The 27,236-nt window shown below is 41.9% G+C and overlaps 1 protein-coding gene and 1 long non-coding RNA gene across 2 annotated transcripts; one reads left to right on the top strand and one right to left on the bottom strand.

Moving 5' to 3' along the window:
- Window positions 1–8,289: 8,289 nt before the first annotated feature.
- On the bottom strand, window positions 8,290–9,046 carry LOC109200434 (uncharacterized protein DDB_G0271670-like; the record flags this gene model as incomplete). The annotated part of the gene is made up of 1 exon (XM_019356008.2): window positions 8,290–9,046. A coding segment is annotated over one exon (609 nt), but the record flags the coding sequence as incomplete, so codon positions are not given.
- A 202-nt stretch (window positions 9,047–9,248) lies between these two features.
- On the top strand, window positions 9,249–18,885 carry LOC109200429 (uncharacterized). The gene is made up of 4 exons (XR_002060586.2): window positions 9,249–9,387; window positions 9,492–9,612; window positions 16,231–16,333; window positions 18,670–18,885. It is a non-coding gene; the product is annotated as an uncharacterized LOC109200429 (long non-coding RNA).
- Window positions 18,886–27,236: the final 8,351 nt, after the last annotated feature.

Here is a 27,236-nt window from a genome sequence, read left to right as displayed (position 1 = left end):
AAAGTGTAGTCATTTAGTGACATACAAAAGTGAGAATGAGAACTTGCAAGAATAAAAAAAACAAACAGTAAAATAAAAACTGTCCTTAACACTAAGGAAATTGTATGCTGTGAGCATACAATTACAGTTCTGCATGGCTTTCTGCAAGAGTCTGTTTCTTAGACCATGCACTAGTGAGATGCACTGCCTTCCACCAATGTTCATTAGGATGTTCTGAATGACTTCAAAGATGTCCTTAAGTTCCTTTGGATAGTCTATGTTGAGGGCAAAAGAAGGCCCATCAGCATGGAAATGGCACTTGAGACATCCCTCAGATTAGACAGGATTACTGCCGCCTCAAGGACAACCAACACATCGATGATGTCTTCTTCTTTCACCATCGCAATGCCAACTTTAATCCTCTTAGAAAACGTGTCTTCAATACCTGTCGGCTATAAAAGGGTTCAAAGACAAAAAAAAAAAAAAAATTACACAATTACAATTACACAACATTCTTTGTGCTTAAGAATTCATGTCTTTCCAAAGAAGAGCCATACTGATGCCTTGGATGATGGTGATTGGCTTTGGGTAACACTTATTAGTTGTTAAAGTTTTTTCAGAATGAGATATGCACCCCCATGTTACAAATCCATTTCTTGCTTTAAACAAAGACCATGTTCATAAATAACTGAGCATGTCTTCAATTGCAGAATTCAAACAAAATTTTCAATTTAAATGGTAAATGGCCTGTATTTGTATAGCGCTTTACTAGTCCCCTAAGGACTCCAAAGTGCTTTACACATTCAGTCATTCACACACATGGGTGGATGACTGAATCGTGACTCAAGAGTTGACAGTTCGTCTTATAATTGGAAGGTTGCCGGTTCGAGCCGCGGCTCCGACAGTTTCAGTCGTTGTGTCCTTGGGCAAGACACTTCACCTGTTGCCTACTGGTGGTGGTCAGAGGGCCCGGTGGTGCCAGTGTCCGGCAGCCTCGCCTCTGTCAGTGCGCTCCAGGGTGGCTGTGGTTACAATGTAGCTTGCCATCACCAGTGTGTGAATTTAAATCTACTTATGCTAAATATTGGCTGTGCTCTAAACCAAATCTGGCTGAGAATACATGAAATGTGCAAACTGCAGCTACACTACAGGATCAGATTGTGGCTCCATAGACAATGCTTCTTTAATCAGTTTATTGATTAAAGTTTATTTTTTCCCCCTATATTAACAGCATGAAAAAAGAGCATATAGACATGGCTGAACAGGTTCCATAATTGGCACTGAATATCAACATCCACCTTTACCCAGCTGCCCAATGACTCTCGGCCAGTAACCTTTAATTGCTTACCCAGTCTACACAGTCTCTTTTCCAGGGTCCAGGACATTTCACCAAAGTATTGCCCCCCACAGCTGTAGCAGCCACTGCAGCCCCTTAAATATCCTAATATCTCTGCCATTACAATATACAATGTGAGAAATCAAACGTAAAGCTGAAGTGAACAGTACAGCAGCGAAATGTCAAAGACCCTGGTGAAGACATGAATAAACACAAGACACTAATAATATCAATACTAGCTTGCCAGTTAGTTTCTCTGAAACCCAGACCAAATCCAGTGTCAAAGATCTTGTAATAATACATTTGGTGAGGAAAAAGTACACATGTTATCATGTGGCATCTATTGTTTCATAGATGCCACATGTTTCATTTAAAATCTACTGTGGTGCTGTCATTATTAAATTTACTAAAAGAAACAATGCTAACCTTCACAGTCTTGAAAGTGTGTGAGGGATCTTCCTTTAGAAAATGAGGTCCTCTGCCCTCTTCCTTTGTGTAGGGCTCTGGTCAAAGAAGTCAAAAAGAAAACAAAAACACTTTTTAAACAGTTTATGAAGCATGTAGACAGCTCCAAATTCACAGCTTTTTGATACATAATTCCATCAATATATGATTATCATTGGAGATTTTGAATCAGGCTTATCAGGACATTCAAGTAGAATATGATATCCAACCTACCACCAATATACATAGATTCTGTAAAAGGTACCACACTAAATGTCCAGTTGTGAAATATGATGACAGACTTTACTTATCAGCTTTCTTTCAATGAGTTCATCAGTTGAACTGGATAACCTAAAACTTAAACAAAGGATTAGATTTCGCAGTTGAACACTTGCATCATCATTGAAGCATTTTATGAGCCTAGTTAGCCCTCCTATGCCGCTCTTGATTTTGTACAGCTCCACGAACCTCTCCATAATGGTCAAGCACAGCAAAAAGGAACCCTTTCAGGTCAACAGATGTAAGACGGGCAAATTCTGCTTCAACCTGAGCAATAGAAGAAGAGGGGTGGAGAGTACAGGCAGAATAAAAAAAAGATTCTTTGAGACCCAAATTTAACCAAACAGTCATCTGAGGCCCATTAGAGAAAACACAAACACACAAAAGCAAACAAACAAAAAGATGCACTTTACCTGCCGTTCAGCAAACAAGGAAGTTCAGAGAACAATAAGCTCTGTCTTGAAATCTTTTAAAGTAGAATGATTGTGAAAATGACTTATGTGATGTAAAACTTTAGTAAACGTGCGATTAAAAGAACACTGAGTAAAAGGACAAGTAACAATTTCCTTATTCCTCAGATGTTTACCTTGATGAGCAATACTGTTTTAGTCCAACGGCCTCATTAAAGTTACACAACAGGCTTTTTACATTAAAGCCAGCAAGTCCATTACATACTCCCTTTTTAGATCTGAAATACTGTGCACATTCTGTGTATATGTAGTGGACAGCAATTTACCCAAAAGAGCGCAAAGTTTGCAAGTCCACCTCATTTAAATGACAAAGTCAGATGTGATCATCTAGACCTGTGAAAATAAATTAATGACAAACTTGCAGTTATGGATGTTATTACAACCACAAGAACCTAAACAGTCTGCTCCATTGCTTTTGTTAATGAATCATTTGTTGGTAACACGTCTGAATATTTAGTTTATGCCACCTGCATGTGATCATCAATAGTGCAATATTACTTCTTAAGAAGTACCCTGACACTACAATCTTTATGTCATTTGTTCTACAGAGCTATTAAGTTACAATATAATCTGTGGTGTTTCCAGTATGACAAAATGCACAAATTGTAACTTACCATTTGACTCCACTGACAAAAATAAATCCCCAGCATCAAGTTTGGCTTCACAGACCTAAAATAAGTAAAATAAAAATATATGTTATAATTATATTGTTTTCGCCATTTATTCATGTTTGCTAATTTTCTGACATATAAACAATGTTAGTTTTGTTACAATACAGGGAATGCAGTTTAATTAAAAGGTAAATTATGCAAAAAAAAAAAAAAAAAAAAACTTCTGCAGTATACCATGCCAAAAATCAGTGTCTCTGATGCCAATTATTTTATCACTACAGCTCTTTTAGTATGGAAACTCACACAATCTAGTCATACTGATCACAAGAGTTCAAAAATAAGTCAAAATAGTGAGCTGTTGTTAAGCATAAAGCATTTCAGGCTAACAAATAACTGCACAATAGAATTAAAGCAAAAAATAAACACACTGGAGGACTATCTGATAAAAAGTAATATAATGCTGGTTTGTAGACCATATTTTGTCTCAGTCCTCAGTGCACTCTTGCAGCTTAGCATGCAGCAGTTAATAACAACTTAAGTGATTACATAGGGGTAAACAGATGGCAACAAGCATCGGAGTCCTGCCAAAAAGTTCTTTTTGAACCCAGTCAGTTATTGGAAATATTGCCAAAATGAACTTCCACCAAAATACAACAGCCTGTGAACTTGAAAGAAATTTACAAGTACAGAGACAATATGAAATAAGCTTTATTAATTAGCTGAGTTAGCTTGCTAATATCGCAACAGTGGTTGAGTGCACAACCTTAAAGCTAGCGGCACAATACTTGTGATTTGGTCAGTGCCACATTAAACCCATAAAAAAGGCCATGTGTCAGTTTATTAGGTCAAGTTTGGTCGGTAAAAGAGAAAAACACACATCATGCCATAAATTCAAAACATGTTCCAACTTTTGTAGCTCTCTTTCCTTATAGTTATAACCAATGTTACTCACCGTGAAAGCATATTCCAAAGAAGACGATTAGAAAACGTCCAAGTAAAGTGAGCATGTCGTTAACCGCCAATTCCCCATGATGCACCTCGGTAGCAGTCACGTGAGGCAGTTTTGAATCCTGCTGTGCTCAACTTACCCACATTGTCAAGTTCACATAAGTTGCTGATTTAGCTGGACATGAGTTTTCAAGTTAGCTTTTTTTGGTGTAATTGGGACGTTTTTAACTTGTAATTCTATGTTATAACAACAACTTCAGTTATCTATCGTCAAACTGATATAGAATAATATGTTGAAACAACAAACATCTAGAATTACATTTTACAGTGTAGTTTATTTTTGTTATGCTGACGTTTTCGTACTGCGCACTAGCTAGCATGACGGAGTTTCTACAGGGAGTGCAGAATTATTAGGCAAGTTGTATTTTTGAGGAATAATTTTATTATTGAACAACAACCATGTTCTCAATGAACCCAAAAAACTCATTAATATCAAAGCTGAATGTTTTTGGAAGTAATTTTTAGTTTGTTTTTAGTTTTAGCTATTTTAGGGGGATATCTGTGTGTGCAGGTGACTATTACTGAGCATAATTATTAGGCAACTTAACAAAAAACAAATATATACCCATTTCAATTATTTATTTTTACCAGTGAAACCAATATAACATCTCCACATTCACAAGTATACATTTCTGACATTCAAAAACAAAACAAAAACAAATCAGCGACCAATATAGCCACCTTTCTTTGCAAGGACACTCAAAAGCCTGCCATCCATGGATTCTGTCAGTGTTCTGATCTGTTCACCATCAACATTGCGTGCAGCAGCAACCACAGCCTCCCAGACACTGTTCAGAGAGGTGTACTGTTTTCCCTCCTTGTAAATCTCACATTTGATGATGGACCACAGGTTCTCAATGGGGTTCAGATCAGGTGAACAAGGAGGCCATGTCATTAGTTTTTCTTCTTTTATACCCTTTCTTGCCAGCCACGCTGTGGAGTACTTGGACGCGTGTGATGGAGCATTGTCCTGCATGAAAATCATGTTTTTCTTGAAGGATGCAGACTTCTTCCTCTACCACTGCTTGAAGAAGGTGTCTTCCAGAAACTGGCAGTAGGACTGGGAGTTGAGCTTGACTCCATCCTCAACCTGAAAAGGCCCCACAAGCTCATCTTTGATGATACCAGCCCAAACCAGTACTCCACCTCCACCTTGCTGGCGTCTGAGTCGGACTGGAGCTCTCTGCCCTTTACCAATCCAGCCATGGGCCCATCCATCTGGCCCATCAAGACTCACTCTCATTTCATCAGTCCATAAAACCTTAGAAAAATCAGTCTTGAGATATTTCTTGGCCCAGTCTTGACGTTTCAGCTTGTGTGTCTTGTTCAGTGGTGGTCGTCTTTCAGCCTTTCTTACCTTGGCCATGTCTCTGAGTATTGCACACCTTGTGCTTTTGGGCACTCCAGTGATGTTGCAGCTCTGAAATATGGCCAAACTGGTGGCAAGTGGCATCTTGGCACCTGCATGCTTGGCTTTTCGCAGTTCATGGGCAGTTATTTTCCGTCTTGGTTTTTCCACACGCTTCTTGCGACCCTGTTGACTATTTTGAATGAAACGCTTGATTGTTTGATGATCACGCTTCAGAAGCTTTGCAATTTTAAGACTGCTGCATCCCTCTGTGAGATATCTCACTATTTTTGACTTTTCTGAGCCTGTCAAGTCCTTCTTTTGACCCATTTTGCCAAAGGAAAGGAAGTTGCCTAATAATTATGCACACCTAATATAGGGTGTTGATGTCATTAGACCACACCCCTTCTCATTACAGAGATGCACATCACCTAATATGCTTAATTGGTAGTAGGCTGTCGAGCCTATACAGCTTGGAGTGAGACAACATGCATGAAGAGGGTGATGTGGACAAAATACTCATTTGCCTAATAATTCTGCACTCCCTGTATACTGATAAGGTTAATTATTAGAGTTGCCAACCATCCCCTAAAAAGGGAATCGTCTCGTATTCAGAGAAAATATTATGCGTTTCGTATTGAGCTGAAAAGGGACGCGATTTGTCCCGGACTTCAGCTACAATGAAAAAGACAAAGCTGGAGTTTTTCTGTCTTTGCTGCACAGCTGCCTTTTCTTCGCTCATTCTCTCCCCTCCCACTCCTGTTTCTACTTCAATCATGAAACTGATCAATGATCAGCTGATCGGCTTTTCTCTCTTGTTTGTTTATCACCCACTTTGCGCCAGAAAGAGGAAACCAGAGGATGTTGTGCTAAACAACAGCAGCACGTTTAAGCTTGATCAGCTGTTGTTAGAATTTATTTAATATTAAATTCTAGTATCAGCTGATGTTTGCTGGAGCCACAGCTGTAAAAGCTGCTAGTCATGATATCGGTTTGGATATGTGGTGAGAGGGAAACATGAAGATGAAACCAGGAGATGTCCTTACTGAATCATCAGAGCTGAACAGGTGACATGAATGAGTTGAAGGGAAGTTATGAACTGTTTCTGAGAGACAAATAACACCAGGATCCTTTTTTCTTATGTAGCTGACAGCTAGTAAGTGTGCAGGGGCGAACCTAGCAAAGTTTTGCCAGGGGGCCAGGTAGGGAATTAACAGGGAAAGGGGGGCACAAAGAAATACTTTTCTGTCTTATTCTCATTTAAAATATCTATTTATGCATATATACTGTCATGAAACGCTGTGTGGCAGGCAGGAGTTGGACCCAAGGTGCAGACACTCAGACTCGAAGGATGAACTCAAAACTCAGCTTTATTTGCTGGCAGGGGAAAGCATACAAAACTAAACTGGGAAATATAAACTTATACTTGACGGAGTGGCACACGAGGAAACACACAGCCTGAGGGACGACGCGACACTGACACAAAGACACACTGGGCTTAAATACACTGAGGCAGTAATCAAGGGATGAGAGACAGGAGGGAGACACAGCTGGGAGAAATTAGGCTAACGAGACGGGAGAGGTGAAACTGAACACACTGACATGAGACAAAGACTTTCACAATAAAACAGGAAACATGTATTACTAAACAAGCACGCAGACTTGACACTGAGAGACAGAAAATAACACATGGAACTCAAAATATAATAAACTCAAAATACTGGGTCCAACGGACCCAGAACTGTGACAGTACCCCCCCTCCAACGGCTGGCTCCCGACAGCCCTAAACAAAAAAAGCACAAAGCACCAGGCCAGGGCGGGCGGAGGGGGTCCAGGATGGAGGGACAGAAACCAAACAAAAAACAAGGAGCACAAGAGTCCAAAAACGCAGGAAAGCACATCAAAACCAAAACGAAACGAGAGCTCAACAAGAGTCCACGAAGAGTTCAGGGGGTCGACCCGGAGGTCGGCCACACAGGAGTCAACACAGGTCAGGGGGCCGGCCATGCACACGGCAACGGGCAAACAGTTCAGGGGGCCAACCGTGCACACGGCAACGATGGGCAAACAGTTCTGGAGGCCGACCACTTGGAAGGCAGTGGCGGCCACTGAGCAGATCCGGAGGTCGGCCGCGATGCCAGCGGCGGCGACGGACTCTTTCTGGAGGCCGTCCTCGACGGCCATGATGCCAACTTAGAGGCCCGGAAAACGGCCGGCAGAGGCGAGGCGGGACAGGATGGGCTGGGTCCCATGACAGTGTGGCAACCGCAGGACCAGACGAGGCAGGGCCAGACGAAGGCGGAGCAGAAGCTGGACCAGATGAAGGCAGAGCAGAAGCTGGACCAGACGAAGCTGATGAAGCGGCGATGAAGGCTCTGAGGCTGCAGCTGGCGGCGGCGATGAAGGCTCTGAGGCTGCAGCTGGCGGCGGCGATGAAGGCTCTGAGGCTGCAGGTGGCGGTGATGGCTGAACGGGCCCCTCGGACCCTCCAGGGGAGACAGGCGGCTGAACGGGCCCCTCGGACCCTCCAGCGGAGACAGGCGGCTGAACGGGCCCCTCGGACCCTCCAGCGGAGACAGGCGGCTGAACGGGCCCCACGGACCCTCCAGCGGAGACAGGAGGCTGAACGGGCCCCACGGACCCTCCAGCGGAGACAGGAGGCTGAACGGGCCCCACGGACCCTCCAGCGGAGGCAGGCGGCTGAACGGGCCCCACGGACCCTCCAGCGGAGACAGGCGGCTGAACGGGCCCCACGGACCCTCCAGCGGAGACAGGAGGCTGAACGGGCCCCTCGGACCCTCCAGCGGAGAAGGCAGGTGGCGGCATGGGAGCCGCGGAGTGCTGGATGGGCTCATCAGAGCTTCCAGCAGGAGCAGATGTAGAGCCAGAGGGAATTGGGACCCCTGGCTTAATGTTACGCTGGCCAGAAAACCGAACTGCTACGGAGAACTGGGCCAATGGGTCAGGTGCGAGCTGAGCTACTGGAGACACGGGGAGCTGAGCTACTGGAGACACGGGGAGCTGAGCTACTGGAGGTGGTGAAGTAGATGACTGCACGGGAGACTGAACTGAGGGCATCTGCACTGGCACAAGGGGCTGAACTGATGTCTGGAGTAACGGTGGTGGTGAGAGAGGAGTGGGTGGTGGAGTTGATGGCTTCACAGGGGAATGAACTAGGGGTGACTGCACAGGAACCCGAACTAGAGGCGACTGTACAGGAGACTGAGCTAGAGGTAGTAGTGACGGTTGGGGAGAAAGTGGAGCTGGTGGTTGAGTGGGAGACTGCACTGGGGACACTGGAGACTGCACTGGGGAAGGCTGAACTGCTGGAGACTGCACTGGGGAAGGCTGAACTGCTGGAGACTGCACTGGGGAAGGCTGAACTGCTGGAGACTGCACTGGGGAAGGCTGAACTGCTGGAGACTGCACTGGGGAAGGCTGAACTGCTGGAGACTGCACTGGGGAAGGCTGAACTGCTGGAGACTGCACTGGGGACTGCAGTGACGGTTGTGGTTGAGGCGTAACGGGTGGAAGGGTGGCTGAATTGGCTGCGGGCCAGGCGGCTAATGGCTCAGCTACAGAGTGCATTAATGGCAGGGCTATAGAGTGAATGACTGACTGAGTGGTAGCCTGGACGGCTGAGTGTAGTGATGATTGTGGTGAAAGAGAAGCAGGTGGTAATGTGGATGATGGGGCTAAGGGCAACTGAGTTAATGGCTGGAGTGATAGCTGAGGTGAAAATGGAGCTAGTGGCAGAGTAAATGACTGTGCTAGCGGAGACACAGGAGACGCAGCTAGCGGAGACACAGGAGACGCAGCTAACGGAGACACAGGAGACGCCGCTAGCTGGGCAGCTAAGAGAGCTTCTGGAGGCTGGGCAGCTAAGAGAGCTTCTGGAGGCTGGGCAGCTAAGTGAGCTTCTGGAGGCTGGGCAGCTAAGTGAAAACAAACGGTTCCAGAATGAACAGTCCCAAATTCAGGAAATTCTTGAATATTGTCTCTTTCTTTTACCACAGCTGGCAACTCAGAGGTCACGGGGTCTGGCTGTGGTGATGGACGTCGGCAGCGTGATCGCCGCTTCCTTTTTGATGATGACTCCAATGGGCCGGGCAGCTCCATGTCCGGCCTGTCGGGCAGGTGAGTTGTAGCAGCTGGGGGATGAATGTGGAGCTCATTTAGGATAAAATCCTGTTCGAGTGGGTGGAGCGCACCGAGAAGCCAAGGGAGACCGGAAATCAATCTCTGTAGCTTAGTTTCCAAAGCGCAATAATAATAATAATAATAATAATAATGCATTGGATTTATATAGCGCTTTTCAAGGCACCCAAAGCGCTTTACAATGACATTATTCATTCACTCTCACATTCACACACTGGTGGAGGCAAGCTACGCAATGGAGCTCCTTCTCCTCATGTTCTAGCCAGAGTTTAAGGAGTCTCTCCACAGAATAAATAATGTCTTGATGCAGTTCTTCTGGTGGGTTGAGTGCTGCTGGGTCCATGTCTGGTCGCGTCGTTCTGTCATGAAACGCTGTGTGGCAGGCAGGAGTTGGACCCAAGGTGCAGACACTCAGACTCGAAGGATGAACTCAAAACTCAGCTTTATTTGCTGGCAGGGGAAAGCATACAAAACTAAACTGGGAAATATAAACTTGTAATTAACGGAGTGGCACACGAGGAAGCACACGAGGAAACACACAGCTTGAGGGACGACGCGACACTGACACAAAGACACACTGGGCTTAAATACACTGAGGCAGTAATCAAGGGATGAGAGACAGGAGGGGGACACAGCTGGGAGAAATTAGGCTAACGAGACAGGGGAGAGGTGAAACTGAACACACTGACATGAGACAAAGACTTTCACAATAAAACAGGAAACATGAATTACTAAACAAGCACGCAGACTTGACACTGAGAGACAGAAAATAACACATGGAACTCAAAATATAATAAACTCAAAATACTGGGTCCAACGGACCCAGAACCATGACATATAACATCAGAACAGTGTACATCACTGTCAGAACAGCGTTTCTTTTCATTCAAAGGCTTTATGTCTCTAGTCAAAATGCCCGGGCCAATTTTTTGTCCCAGTCCAGCCCTGAATACTGCTCCTCTGGAGTCTGGTGTTACCTACATCTTCCTATTCGGAAGGCAGATTTTCTGGTTTTATTTAATCGAAAGCACCACGACTGCAGTTTTTGTGTTGGATGTCAAAAGCGCACATGACGCTGTGACGTAGGCTAGAATCATGGCGGCGGTCAACGACTGTCCAGGCGTGGGATTTCTATCGTAGAAAAATGCATATAATTTTTTCCTTTCTATTGGTAGGTGGCACAGTGGACGTGTGGCAAGTAAGCAAGCTAGAAGACTTGCAATCTTGCTGGGTATCCAGTTACGGAAGCAACACATTAACAAGAGAATTCTGAGTAAAACCAAAGTTACTTTCCGTAGTAATTAGTTACTTTCAAAGTAATGAGTTACTTGAAGTAACTGAGTTACGTTTCATAGAAGTAACTAGTAATGTAACTAAGTTACTAATTTAAAGTAACTTACCCAACACTGCACATGACTATATCCTTACAACCTAAAAAATCTTACCTGAGCTTGGTCCACCATGGTTAGTGTCCTTGTTTTCATGCAGGGCTCTGAAAACACCCCGCCACTTACCCCCTTCGCCCGACTGAGCCCGGGGAACCATCCGGCTGTACCTACCTACTCCTACTCCTGCAGCAAGATTTTTAAAAAAAATCAGTTTTATTGATTATAGAATACACTATATCGGATTCATATCGGTATCGGCAGATATCCAAATTTGTCATATCGATATTGGTATCGGACATAAAAAAAAAGTGGTATCGTTCCATCTCTACCAATAATCACAGTTGCTGTAATAGAACATTCAAGGGCTGCAACTCTCCCGCTGCCAGCCGTACACATCACCGACAACAACAGAAGCAGAGCACAGGTTTTAAGCCGGCGAGGTATGATTATAGATGTGGTGCTGGTGAGTCCATCTCACCTGCAGCAGCATTACAGACCAGCCACACTAATAAAGCATTTTCTTTTTAATTATACACTTTGTCCTTATTATGTCCTGGGTTTTCACTAGTGGTGCAACGGATCAAAAATCTCACTGTTCGGATCCGATCACGGTTTTAAGTCATGGATCGGATCAATTTTCGGATCAGCAAAAAAAGAAAAAAAAGACAAAAATCCGACTCACCATTTACTTATTTAGGTATTTATTTGCCTATTAAAAAGCATTAAACTCAAGACTCATTCCACGCACTTATATAAAAACAAATTAAGGTGCAATATAGGACAGTACAGAGCTTTATATCTACCACTCCGCTGTGATATAGTGAGCGGTCACGTAGCTTTCCGTTGCCCTGGAGGTCCACCCATTTGTAGTTTGGGCAACAGAAGAAGCCTGGGACAGTTCAGCCATAATGTTAAACTTGTGCTCTTACATGCTTGGAACAATTTTATCACTGAAGTGGATGGGATATCATAGCGTGGCTCAAGCACTTTCATCTTAGTTTAAACCCCTTGTTTTGCACAATGGAGTACGGCTTCATGTCTGCAGCTAAACACTCCAATAGCTTTTGTAATAGCTTTAGCCCGGTCGAATTGGGCAGCAAAGGGCTGAAAAACTACCACAAACTCCTCTGCTCCTCACTTGGACCACTAGCGCTGGCCATAACTACCACTTGACAGACTGACTACCATACACATACTTTTTTTCGAATCTTCGGATCACGTGCGTGCTGAACCGTGGAGCGTGCTCGGTTTGGTATATGGATCAACCGTGATCCATTGCACCGCTAGTTTTCACTATTTAATAATAAAAAAGGAAACATCACAAAAACACTTAAGGTCATGAAAATTAATTGAGATTTAGCAATTAAATGGCGCATCCACCTTATTTATTGAAAAGTATTGGTATCAATATCGGCGATACTGACCCGTATTTACTTGGTACCAGGTCTATACCAAAATATGCAGTATCGCACACCACTAGATTCGAGTCAGCTAGCACCCCCTCTGGCCAAGTGCCATAGCCTATAGCCAGATTAACTTGTGACACACATCTGCACCACGTCTGAATTCCTTTTCATGCACAATACATTTGTAACTTTCTATTGTGTCTGTTTGTGCGTCTTGCAAATAAACCTTTGAACTGAATGAATTTATATCATGTATTCATTTTTTGCCTACATTAGTAAGAAATGCCAAATTATATACACAAAGTTACAGAAATCACCACTCCAAATGTTCATCATGATTTTAATATTTTTGTTTTCTTTAACCCTTTAAAGCCGATCGGAGCGTGTTGTGTAACTATTTTTAAATCCCTGTAGAACTGCAACCACGTAAGCCAGCGCAATAAATTTTTTTGCATATGAAACCAGAGGAGTTGTACTTAGCTTGTCCTAGGTCACGGTTTACTTCCACATATAGCTTTGCAAAAATTGCATAAAAACCACTTGCAGCAACAAAAACATAATATTCCAGAAACACACTTTGCCGATCCGATCAGCTGTTTGTAACACTTCCCACGTTGAAACAGACATCAGCGCGAACGATCGCATGTTCGCCATGACCTGCCCGAAACCGGAAGTGACGTCATTTTCGCGGAAATGTAGTTTTTGACCTTCAGGGCCTCATCAGCCTAAACTGGTGTTTTTAAAAAAATATGTTTGACTTTATGACTTTCTGAATAGTTTCTGGGATGCTTAACTCAAATTGCACTGCTGGAAATAGTTTAATTTGATGCACATGCTGGTTTTTGCAAATTTGCATTATAATATTTATTCGTTTTTCCTGCAGTATATAAAAATTGGTATTTCAAAAATAAAACTATGAAGACACTCAAAATAAATTTCCTGGAAACTATTTTGTGCAAATTTTTTGTATTTACAGTTTTGAGGCATAAGCCTCTTAAATTTCTCTAACTAGAAATATATGTTAAAAAAACAAAAACAATTTTCAATTTTTTTTGTAGTTTATTGCACTTTTTTGCAATTTATGTAATTACTATGCACTTAATGCATACATATTATTAAAATTTGGGCCATAATGGTTGTATTGATGTATAGCAACTTGAAATGCTCCCCAAAATGGCACTACAGCATGTAAAAATATAATATAAGCTCTGGCAGACTTGGTTCTATGGTAGGTCTTAAAGGGTTAACAATGCAATCGGTCTTGAACAAATATTTGATTAGTGTTGTCAGATCACATCCTGTAAGCAGAGTCTGCCTGTGTCTTTTCTATGGAAATGAACATGTGTGTGAAGGTTCTCAGTCATCCAGGTCATCGTAGTCTATGGAGCTTGGAAAGAAAAGTGTCTGGACTTCTTTAAATTGCTTGAAGACATTTCAGCTCTCATCCGAGAAGCTTCTTCAGTTTTAGGGTCAAATGGTGGCTACGTCCACACTAGCCCGGATAGATTTGAAAACGGCGTTTTCATCGGAAAACGCTCCACATCCACACTAATGTTTTCAATTTCTTTCAAACAGTTGCGTGTCCATACTGAAAAAGCTTACGTTCCTCGATTCAACCAGCGTCTTTTTTCTGTCTGCCGTTTATTTACTTTCTGGCTCTTTGAAACGTCACGGCAAAAATCTCAAGGAAAAGCACCAAGTTTTTTTTAATGGGCTGACAATGAGGTGGAATTGTTGCTGTGAGTAAAACAAAAGTACAAAGTTGCAAAAGCGAGTGAGAATTAAAGAAGTTGAAGAAAAGCTATCTGGTGAATGTACAAACATATTAATATTTAATAGAGCTGGCAAAATTGAGAACAAACAAAACAACTGCTGTACAATGCGTTGTACAGCAACACAACAAATTAAAAATCCTTGATGGAAAGGGACTGTCTGAAATACTGAAGTGACACAACGATTAGCCTAATAGGGCTTTTGGAGCGTGATGTCACGAGAGGGGCGTGGCCAGGATTTTGGTTGAGGCACCATGTTTCTGGGCCAAACAAAGTGCTAGCGAAAGAGGACCAAAATGTTGGAAGTGATAGCAGAGCTGTACGTTTGAATTTGTTTCCAACATCCCTCAGTCAGGACATGCTATATTGTATTTAGATGGAAGCTAGCGAGCTAACTTGCTGCTAATTTCCAACTCCGTTAAATGTCATGAATTCCGTTTCGTTTTCATGGATGCCTGGATGATAAACTCAATTGTTACACATGCTAGAGCAGAACGCTGATCATTTTATTACGGATGAAAGACTATAGATAGTTTTTCAACTCTCAGTGATGCCACAGTGATCGTGTGATTCATGGACCTGCAGCGGAGTTTGAACCCAGACACGGCTAGTGACCTCAGACTTAAAGACCGGATAAAGAGTGATATGAACACATCTATAACTTACTGGAATGAAAATGTCTGGAGCACACCAACACATATTTGGAGATGGAAGAGAACTGGATATCAGCTCGTCTCACAGCTGCTATCCAGACTAGACGCCTTCTTTTGGTAACATCCGATACATGAGCTGCCTCATGTTGCGTCCAAGTGGGGAAAGAATGAAAAGATAAACCATTTTCAACCTTATTCCCTTGCCGGCCGTGCGATCTAACATTACAACCGACCGCACAGCAAGCACGAACCATAGCGGGTGTTATCCGTGTGCTTTCGGTCCTCTTTTGCTTGCGCGTTGTTTGGCCCAGAAACACGGCACCTCAACCGAAAATCCTAGCCTCGGGCCCCTCTCGTGACATCAGTAATTATGTTAGTAATCACATGACGAACTGCATAAACAAGTGCTAATGCTAACAGCCAATAACCGCCTAAAACCATAAATTAGCCTGCGTAATACTCCATATACGTAACTGCTATTAATTAACATAAAGTGCCAAACAATAGTGTATACTCACAGGGAATGCCTTTTTATGAACCGTTCACAAAATAGAACACATGTTAATCAGTCAATTGTCTGAGTCTGTCTGACACTTCTTCTGTCCACGCACAGATTATGGCTGTGTCCCAATTTAGAGACTGCACGCTTGAAGTACGCGTTTTGAGTGCGATTATGTCACTGCCATGCGATGATGGCTGTCCCAATCCGAAGTGTACTCCAAATGCGCCGTCGATTTCCCCAAATATCAACCGTGGTCCGGTGCATGCTTCGTGGTCCCATATATCCCACAATTATGGGCTCAAATTGTGGTCATAAATATTTTGTACTTGTTAATCAGTTTTGTACTTCTATATCAGGATTTATTTGTGTAAAGAATTTGTGTGTGCGTAAAAAAGATTTGTGTGTGGACTTAGCCAAAAAATACGTGTGAAACTCTGCAAATTACAAGTACGAATTTTGACCCTATTTTTCATCTGATTGGCCAATGTTATGTCAATCACAAATTTAACTATCCAATCAGAAAATAGATGGGTTTGACTAATGGAGGGGTGCTTTATGGAGTGTATATCTGCACCTAATCACTGTCTGCGTTCATTATTTATACAAGCTTGCGTATGTGTGTGTGTGTGTGTAGTGCTGTACAAAGGTCACAGAGTTATTCTCAGAGCTGAGGTTCCCCTTTTCTAAATCTGTATGTTCTAGAACAAAAAAGAGGAAGCTGCCAGTTGTTTATCACAGACAAGAGACATGTCAAAAGTCACATAAACATGTGCTTCACTGATACATTTCATGTAACTGATCAAAACATAATTTTCTTCTGACAATATATATATTTTATCAGGAATAATACACATATATATACTTTTTGTGTCCCAGCTGAGTAACAGGAGGAGAAGAGTCTGGAGCAGCAGATGAACAATTTCAGCCATTTGGACTCAGCTCAGCCACTACAGAGGAAACAATGACTTCAACACAAAAGGTAAGACAAATATCACAGTTACACTGTTATTGAAACTGTGCACAGCTAGTTGGTTTTTAAAAACCTATTAACAGCAGCTTTTTCTTTTCCATCCTGGGCTCCTCCATACATACACAATTTACATTCACAAACAAAAAACTCAGAGGTTATAAGAAAATACAAAGATCATTTTTATCAGCACACATTGAAACAACAATATCATCAGTTGAACTCACAATTTTTTATGAGTAAAAGTAGGGCTGGGCGATATGACCCAAAATTCATATCTCTATATTTTTTTAGCTGGATGGCGATATACGATATATATCTCGATTTTTTTTATGAGCATTTATTAAATAATCATGCTCCATAAATAAAAGAAAACAATGTTGTTTTTGTGCATAACAAAGTGTTCACAATTGTGCAGTCAAAATGTAAACTAACAGACGCTGAGTATAATAACAAAGAGACAGATTTCACAGCTGCTCTATTCCCAAGTTCTACTGCTTGACTGACAGCCTGGAGTTTGAAATCCTCTTTGTAACCACGTCTCTTAACAGGTGCCATTTATGGCCCTTATACACACACAGTACGGTAATATTACGTAGGGCTGCTCGATTATGGCAAAAATGATAATCACGATTATTTTCACTGAAATTGAGATCTCGATTATTTGACGATATTTATTTAACAATAACAATGTATTGAATAATGACTTTAAAGATTGTCAAAAAATAATATAAAATAGTGTGCAAATACTGATAACAGTGCAAATGTTTGCAATATAAAAAATAAATGAAAAATGTAAACATCTATGTTTAGTGAACTTTGCAGTGTTGCTCTGTGGTGCAGCTACGACACTCTAGCAAAGTTTACACACTATGTCTACTTGATCCACGTCTGACTCTGCGAACCAATAATGTTTCCACATCACTGAAGTTTTTTTTTTACCTCTCTTTTCAACCAACAGCAGTCACTCTCCTCTCCAAATAACTTCTGCTTAGCTTTCCGAGCTTCCCTCGGTCCCCAACCCCGGGCCTCGGACCGGTACCGGTTCGTGAGTCGTTTGGTACCGGGCCGCGAGAGTTGAGGCTCAGGTGTGAAATGTATAGTTTTCAGGGTTTTTTTACCGGTTTTCAGCGTAATTTTGTTATCGTTTTTATCATTTACTCGGTTTCCCTTGGTCTTTTCACGTGTGTTATGAATAAATTTTCTTTTTTTCGGTACCTGTACTAGTTTTATTTTGTTGTATTTATCTGCAACACCTTAAAGGCCAGTCTATGAAAATACTGTCGGGCATAAACCGGTCAGTGGCGCAAAAAAGGTTGGACCGCTGCTCTTAATTGTTGTGACACGTGTTCGAAATGCAGAGAGGTGCGCTCGATTTCCCACACGGAGCAGCGCGAGAGTAAAGCACGAGGGAGGGGCTAATAATCGGCTCAGTCATTTTTAATGATCGTTGAAAGCCCAGATCGTAATCGTGATTAAAATTCGATTAATTGAGCAGCCCTAATATTACGTTGAAGCACAGTACGTATCACTCCGCGAGGCACCAGACTACGGTAGCCGTAATGCTCCGACAATCCATCAAGTGGTGCAGCCCCGTAGCTTAGCAAAGTCGTACTAAAACATTTTTTGACAGATTGCTGAGCGCCGTGTACCACGCAAAATCGGTTCGCGGTCAGTAAGCACAACCAGAATTCATACATAAGGAGCACTGTCGATTTTTGAGAAAATGAAAGGATTTTAGGCCGTGTAGCCCCTGTGGGCTGCATGTCGTTAGCGTTGTTAGCTAGTTAGCGCGGTTAGCTCGCCAACATGTTGACGTCGTCCAGTGCCACGCACGGGGCGATCCGCAGCAACTCGCTAACGGAGATTTGCCACGTTCATCTTGTCATTGCCTGCAGGTGAAGCTAAGGGGGAGGAGGAGTTGTGTTAAATGAAGGAGAGGCGAGGCCGAGTAACTTTTGCGTAGAGACAAAAGTGGACGAAAGAGAGGCAAACCTGCGGCTCCACAAGTATAATTATAACGTAACATATACTATATCGATATAAACGATATTGTCACGTCTTATGTCTCCTATGAAAATATATCGATATTTTTAAAAAAAACTCGATATATTGCCCAGCCCTAAGTAAAAGATTTTCTCAGCTGATCAATATTTCTTCAATATGTATTTTTCATTACAACTCTCATTGTACCACATCATTGAAATGTGATAATTTCACTAGAAGGTGGCGGTAACACACCTACAATATGTTTGTGGACATGTTTGATTCCACTAGTGGAGGGAGTTTCAGTTTGTTCCACGACTGCATTTCACTCACTGCCTCTGTTTGTATCTCTGTCACTGCAGGACCAACATGGAGCGAGAAGTCAGCGCTCTCAGGAGGCCGACAAACCTCACAGAAGAAAGGGAGAGAAAATCTTCAGCTGTGATGAGTATGGGAAGAATTTTACCCAGGCTGGAGACTTAAAAAGACACCAACTCATCCACAGTGGAGTTAAACCTTACAGCTGTGACTTGTGTGGAAAGTCTTTTACCCAGGCTGGAAGCTTAAAAACACACCAACTCATCCACATTGGAGTTAAACCTTACAGCTGTGACTTATGTGGAAAGTCTTTTACCCAGGCTGGAGGCTTAAAAACACACCAACTCATCCACAGTGGAGTTAAACGTTACAGCTGTGACTTGTGTGGAAAGTCTTTTACCCGGGCTGGAAGCTTAAAAAGACACCAACTCATCCACAGTGGATTTAAACCTTACAGCTGTGAGTTGTGTGGAAAGTCTTTTTCCCAGGCTGGATACTTAAAAAGACACCAACTCATCCACAGTGGATTTAAACCTTACAGCTGTGACTTGTGTGGAAAGTCTTTTACCGAGGCTGGAAGCTTAAAAAGACACCAACTCATCCACAGTGGATTTAAACCTTACATCTGTGAGTTGTGTGGAAAGTCTTTTTCCCAGGCTGGACACTTAAAAACACACCAACTCATCCACAGTGGATTTAAACCTTACAGCTGTGACTTGTGTGGAAAGTCTTTTACCGAGGCTGGAGACTTAAAAACACACCTACTCATCCACAGTGGATTTAAACCTTACAGCTGTGAGTTGTGTGGAAAGTCTTTTTCCCAGGCTGGAAACTTAAAAAGACACCAAATCATCCACAGTGGATTTAAACCTTACGGCTGTGACTTGTGTGGAAAGTCTTTTACCGAGGCTGGAGACTTAAAAACACACCTACTCATCCACAGTGGATTTAAACCTTACAGCTGTGAGTTGTGTGGAAAGTCTTTTTCCCAGGCTGGAAACTTAAAAAGACACCAAATCATCCACAGTGGATTTAAACCTTACGGCTGTGACTTGTGTGGGAAGTCTTTTACCCGGGTTGGAGACTTAAAAACACACCAACTCATCCACAGTGGATTTAAACCTTACAGCTGTGACTTGTGTGGAAAGTCTTTTTCCCAGGCTGGACACTTAAAAAGACACCAAATCATCCACAGTGGAGTTAAACCTTACAGCTGTGAGTTGTGTGGTAAATCCTTTGCTCAAAGTAGCAACTTACAGAAGCATCTAGTTACCCACTCTGGAATTAAGGTGTACAGCTGTGCAAAAACATTCACTTCATTATCTGCTCTGTGCAAACATCAGCCTGATCATGCAGGACTGAAATCACTGGATCACAATGAATCTGAAGAGAGAGAAAGATCCTCTTCTGGTTTCAGGGTCAGACTTAAAAACCTTGAGATCAGGCTCCACAGAGTTCAGGTGGAATCTCCTGTAAAGAGTGTCAGCTGATGTCACACTTGGATCTGATGAGGTAGCTCTGATTTCTGGACCTGCAGTGAATAACCCTGAATGTTACATTCAGGAACCTGCATGTATAGATATGCATATCAAGTTTATTTTTTTTCCTTTGAGGGATTTTAATTCTCTAAAATCTTATCCCTGTTACATTTTAACCTTTGTTCCCTTAGGACACAGTAGTGTTTAGTAGTTGTACTTGTTACTGTATTATTAAAGTTATAGAAATATCTTTTTTACCAAACTGATATTGTATCAAAAATTACAGATATGGATATATATCAATGTTGGGTCTGTGTTTCCACATGCCCTGCTAGTTTAGAGAGTTATTCCTCATGAAGAACGCAAAACATAAGACATCATCTTCATCCGTTTTTTTAACTCGCTAACGAGGGACGCTTTGGTGAAGAACCAGCTCTTGAAGCCTAAATCCTTCAAAGAGCAGCTGTCCTCATAGCCTTTTTATGGACATGACAGTTACAGTTTACACAGTACAACACAACATAAGCACCTCCCACCGTAAAATCCCCCAATGGTTCTAAGACAAGGCACTATTAGTGTGTATGTGTAAGCACCCATATGCATGTGCAAGAACGTGTGTGTGTGTGTGTGTGTGTGTGTGTGTGTGTGTGTGTATGCATGTGAGAATGTGTGTGTGTCTGAGTGAGTGTGTGAGAATGTGTGTCTCTCTTTGTGTGTGACTTCCAACTGTTTCTAACAACATCCTTAGTCATAAAATGGAAATCTCCCCCAAACCCAATATATGGTTCAATTCCTGTATTGGTTCACCATGCACAACACAGTGAAGCCATACAAAGGGCAGGAAGCTTACCAAACAACAAACAGAATCTTCACAACAGATGTGTCTACAATAAAACCTCCCCCAGCACAGAGTAGCTGGAGAGGTGGTCAGAGACAAAGGAATGTCTTGATCCTATAGATTGAACTAAGACTCTCAAATTTAAGAACCACAATGACAACATTCAACAATTAGACTTAACAGTCAATTTCTTTCATTTGAACTTTCTTAGTTTTTCTAAAATTAACTTCTTTTTTTTAAAGTATTCATTTTAAAGAAGTGTTAAAAGTTAAAAACAGCAGCACACATCAAGACCTTTTTAAAGATCACAGGTGACTACTTTTAGTTGTTTCAAATTCTATTAAACCTCTATTTTTGGCTCCTCCTTTTACTTTAGTGTATTTACTGTATTCTTGACGTCCACATGTTGTTTTTTAATGAATTCATTTTGATCCACATGTTCTGCAGCTGTTTTCTTGTTAATTTGAAGTTTGCATTATGAAAATCCTGATAATGTTAAAGTGTTAGTTATATTTCATGAACTCTGTGTAAAGTTTGTCTTATTAAACAGTTTGGTGTGAAAAATAAAGAAATGGTCTCACAACAAGTAGTTTGAGCCATGATTTCAGATTCAAAGTAATTTAACAGTTTTCAGTGGTACATGTGGAGGTTTATCAGAGGAGGAGACTTGGCTGTTCTCCACTCACACTGAACAGGGTTCCTGCAGCTCATTAAAAACTCTGAAATGATCTTCAAGGACAAAAATATTCGATTTTTCTCAAAAATGTGCTGTGGTGGTGGTGATGTTCCTGCATTGCAGCAGTGGTTTGAAGATATGTTCTCCCTCCTGCTCGTCTGCACAACTCTCACGGAGCACCACTTTGAAACGCAGCCTGTCTGGCTGTTGAGAGGGGCCGGTTGTCTTTAAAGTGCTTCCAGGTAATTAAGAAGTGAGCGCAGGGCTTTATACGGTTCTGTGGTTATGTCACAAATGAACAAGGTCTCATGGTTTGATGCTTATCCCATGCCCCGTGTTGACCCGGACTGTATAAGCACTGCTTGTTTTTTTTATTATGCTACATTTAACCAACGCCCACTGGCAGATTCCCTTGTGTGCAGAGTCCACAGACAAAAACATCCTTCTCTACTCTGTATGGTTCGTATCAATTCCTCACACTTCTGTTTGCCTTGGTTGAAGCCCGACCATTTTCCAGCACCTCGTGGAGCGCTAGCTGCGTCCTCACACTGCATATGCTGTTCCTTACATGGATGGTGTTGTCATTCATAGTGATACCTCGGTGGATCATGTGCAGTGGTTGGTCACAGTCCCGGAGTCCATGAGGCAGGCAGGGCTGATGGCAAACCCAAAGAAGTGTGTGGTTGGATGGAGGGAGGTACAGAGTTTGGGTACTCGTGATGTGTCGGTCGCGAACGAAATGGCTCTTAGAGCCTGATCTTTGACGTGAACGACGCGCGCCGGCTCCTTATCACGAGCCGTGGGGTTTTTTTGCTTTTTGTTTTTTTTTCCTCTCACCCTCTCTCTCGCACATTTTTTCCGCTTCACTCCGCATGCAAGCCTTGTGCTTTGCACTGGGAAGAGGGGGGAGGGGCGGTAGGTACACTCACAGTAGCACAGGAACAGAGCGGGAGGGAGAGAGAGAGAAAGAGAGCCAGGGACAACAACGTCACATTAGAAAGGTATAGTTATCATCCACAACTATTTTCAGTTGCGGATGATAAAGGATTCAGAAAGGTTATTCATGCAGACCCATATGACAGAGAATGTGCATCTTCTTTTTGTTTTCATATTTTAATTTATATTTAATTGTGTTGTGGTTTGCAGTGTTTTGTGTTGTTTCACTTTAAATTTGTTTAAAAGGATATAGATGAAAATTTAAATAGTTAAAAATTGAAATGTGAATAGTTGGTTTTTGTATTTATTTATTTATTACATTTTATGTGGAGTGAATAAATAAACGTATATTTACAGTGGCCCCTAGAGACAAAGCACATACAAACTTCAAAACAGTTATGAACTCTGAAGCACGTAAAAACTCTAAAACACGAACAAAAGACAACAGAAGTGCTCCAGGATGCTAGGGCGCAGTGTTGAGCTTTTGTTACCTAGTGGCTACACAAGCCAGCAAGTACCAACGATCGGATTTGGTGTGTGGTAGTAGCAGGTAAATGAACATTTTTTTAAAATTATTTGAATATATATGAGTGCTTGTGTATAAATACACAAACAATACACATATACTTTCAATTGTGCAATTTAAGTGATCTAGGTAGCTCTGTTTTGGAATTTCAGTTAACGCTAGAAATGTGTTTTGGAATTTGTACGTACTTTGTCTCTATGGGCCACCGCATATATTTATATATAAACATATATAAATAAAACCACTTTTTTTACATTAGTAATTTCTTTTGTGCATAATTTTATAGTGTTGTTAGTAATAAATGAATTAAAGGAACAAAACAACCTGAAGAGCCGGTTTTAAGCCGAAAGAGTCGGTTCTCTAAAAAGAGCCGGAAATCCTATTGGGTACAATTTGGGAGGTGGGCAGGTGCATCCACACATGGATAAAAAAAAAAAAAACAGCCATTGCATCCTTCCCAGACAGGATATTTCTCATTTTAAATATATTGCAGAAATGGAAGAAAGCAGGCTTAAACATTTGCTTAATATTTCCATTGAAAGACAAGTCCTGGTCAAAATGACTGTAAGATTCCTCATAGTGTTACTGGAGGCCAAGGTATCGCATCCAGAAGATGATGAAATCCTTATTTGTTGATAAAATTGTCACAGAGCTTCCCCCATCCATTACTAAAGATTCACATCAAACTTATGCCGTTCTTGGTTGCTTTAATGAATATTTTTTGTTGTCACAGTTTGATACTGATGATTTCTTGTGAACACTCCTTTAGTATGAACCCAGTGACAGTACCTGGGCCGGTTGTAGACAGGCATATATGAGGGGGCAGACAGAAATGTAAAGGGGGCACCTGGTGGCAATGGAAGCAAGAACAGTGTGGGGGTTGGGTGGGTGCTCTGGATTAGGGGCAGTGTTGGGGAGTAATGGAATACATGTACCGGCGTTACGTATTTAAAATACAAAATATGAGTAACTATTTTCCGTTCAGTCCGATATTACACTCTTAAATCCTACTACTTATTCCTGCATCTTTAAAGATCTTACAAAGCTTCAAATCACGTGCCGACTATTGAATTAGTCATTGACGACTTTGATAGTCGACGTAATAGTGACTAGTCAACTAATCGTGGCACCCCTACTCTGGAGAACTGTTTTTGTCATGTAATTGGACTGCACTTTATCAGGCCTCCACCTTATGACCTGACCAACTTGGGTGTCCCACCTGAAAACTAAGCTTCTGCTGGTCTAGCTTTTATGGTCACTAAGGCAAGCAAACCCCCTAACCACGTTAAGGTGGCAATCCCTCAGGTAGAAAACAGAAAAGCAACAAACTAAAAAATAAATTAAAATATTGCTCATCAGATTCTAAACTAAAAACATGACAGGAGAACAATGCAAACTAAAACTACATAATAATTTCACAGTCTTTAATTAGGGGTTTAACGTGGCATAAGATCGTATAATGATCTCACAATTCCCCCTTTGATCTCTTTTTAAAGAGATCACCTACACCTTATAATCCAGTTTTGCGAGGTCCATTTCTTCACACCCCTATGGCCCTTTGTCCCCTTTAACGGATGGACCTTATGTGGGATGACCTCTGTGTTTGGGCAATTCAGATCCAAGAAAGACTAAATTTACAACAACAACAGTAGTTACAGATGACACACCCATCACTCTCCAGTTCTCCCACAGCTTTATTTTGGTGCTACAGTTTTCCCCAACCTCATCTTGGTGCTACCTTGTACCTTTCCCATGTACTCAGACTAGAACCTCTGTCCGAGGAGCTTTTAACCTTTATTTTATTGCTGCAGCTACCAATTTCTTCCAGTCGGGTGATTTTCTGCTCTTTTTCGAACCTCCTTTATCTGGTGTTCCTGGATTTCCGCCAACCCCTTCGTGGTTATTAGTGTGCTTATGGGATCCATCCTCTTGAGGTGACTGGACGGAGCCCAAACGGCATGACACTTGACCCCAGTTTCTGTCTTGGCAGTCTCTGTGTCTGTCTCTGCTGCGAAGGATCCTCGTATCTCAGTGACCTCGTCTGGTGTCTGTTCCTTCTTCTGTAAGGCAGAAAACCAAAACACCTCTCTCCAGAGCCTTAATAATCTAATGTTGTTATCCATTGTTCTTCTAGTGATTCAAATTTGGTTTAGAATATCATGTTCAGGACTCTCTGATCCAGGGACTTATTCTAATCATATCTACATGTGTAAGCATGTGTGCATTTACCCCTCTGCTTATGACCTTCAGAAGACTGAGTTTCAACTCTTATTTGCAATGTGTGTATGAAAATGATTATAACCGCTTATTTAAGTAAAATAAATCAAAAACAAATGAACCATTTTCAATTCTAACATTTTCCCTCCTTTTCACAAAAGCATATGTTTCATTCAGCCTGCCGTCCCACGGTTTCCTCTCCAGTGTGATACTCAGCTTCTCATGAACACTGGCATTTTAAACGCTATTCAGTTCATTTCAATCATTAATGCTTAAACGTGAAAATGATGATTTATGCTTCTCACTGGTTCTCATGAAAAAGTCTGGGAACCTCTGGGTCATAATCTTAAGTTTTACCATACCTAAATTATTAAACACACAAATAAAGTGATTGAAACCATTGTTTCATGTTAAAACTCGACTTCCCCCCTTTTGACACACTGCCATGTGTCAATTCACCGGAGCTAGAAATTAAAGGAAAAGGTTAGCGACATCATATCTCAGAAAACATCAGAAATTCTCCTCTCGAGTATTGTTGCTCTAGCCCTGCTGCCCTGTGTTAGGGAATGAAATCAGTTTAATTATCATGTTAGATCTGTTGAACTCCTGGCTCCGCCTGCATGTGCAGAACTGCCTAGAAACAAAACCTGTGTGTTAATATGAAGTTCACATTTGCAACTCTGTTTTTCCCTCACTGACCACCACAGGAGAATTTATGTCTTGATTCAGCCATGAATCCAGCTCACCTGATTCATCACTGAGCCCAACCTTCACTGGCATCTGATAGTATGGCACTGCGTATTCTTCTCTTAGTGTCACTGTTTTCCATTCTTTTACTTAGAGTCCTTAAACATGAGATAGACCGTGTCCACAACAAGTCAATACAGCTGTAAATATGGCCAATTATCAAGCGTTCATTTTAATGCATGCTTTAGTCAACCACTCACCCAGAGGATGAAGATCCCAGAAAATTCCTTTTCAATTCAATTCAATTCAATTTTATTTATATAGCGCCAAATCACAACAAAAGTCGCCTCAAGGCGCTTTATATTGTACAGTAGATAGCACAATAATAAATACAGAGAAAAACCCAACAATCATATGACCCCCTATGAGCAAGCACTTTGGTGACAGTGGGAAGGAAAAACTCCCTTTTAACAGGAAGAAACCTCCAGCAGAACCAGGCTCAGGGAGGGGCGGCCATCTGCTGCGACCAGTTGGGGTGAAAGAAGGAAAACAGGATGAAAGACATGCTGTGGAAGAGAGACAGAGATTAATAACAGATATGATTCGATGCAGAGAGGTCTATTAGCACATAGTGAGTGAGAAAGGTGACTGGCAGGGAAAAACTCAATGCATCATGGGAATCCCCGGCAGCCTATGTCTATTGCAGCATAACTAAGGGAGGATTCAGGGTCACCTGGTCCAGCCCTAACTATATGCTTTAGCAAAAAGGAATGTTTTAAGCCTAATCTTGAAAGTAGAGATAGTGTCTGTCTCCCGAATCCAAACTGGAAGTTGCTTCCACAGAAGAAGGGCCTGAAAACTGAAGGCTCTGCCTCCCATTCTACTTTTAAATACTCTAGGAACAACAAGTAGGCCTGCAGTGCAAGAGCGAAGTGCTCTAATAGGGTGATATGGTACTACAAGGTCATTAAGATAAGATGGGGCCTGATTATTTAAGACCTTGTATGTGAGGAGCAGGATTTTGAATTCAATTCTGGATTTAACAGGAAGCCAATGAAGGGAAGCCAAAACAGGAGAAATATGCTCTCTCTTTCTAGTCCCTGTCAGTACCCTTGCTGCAGCATTTTGGATTAGCTGAAGGCTTTTCAGCGAGTTTTTAGGACATTCTGATAATAAAGAATTACAGTAGTCCAGCCTGGAAGTAATAAATGCATGAACTAGTTTTTCAGCATCACTCTGAGACAGGATATTTC

The sequence above is a fragment of the Oreochromis niloticus genome, unplaced genomic scaffold, assembly GCF_001858045.2.
Source record: "Oreochromis niloticus isolate F11D_XX unplaced genomic scaffold, O_niloticus_UMD_NMBU tig00000175_pilon, whole genome shotgun sequence".
NCBI classification, from domain to species: domain Eukaryota; kingdom Metazoa; phylum Chordata; class Actinopteri; order Cichliformes; family Cichlidae; genus Oreochromis; species Oreochromis niloticus.
Note: the sequence above shows the minus strand (reverse complement) of the source record. Positions and strands in the feature narration are given on the sequence as shown.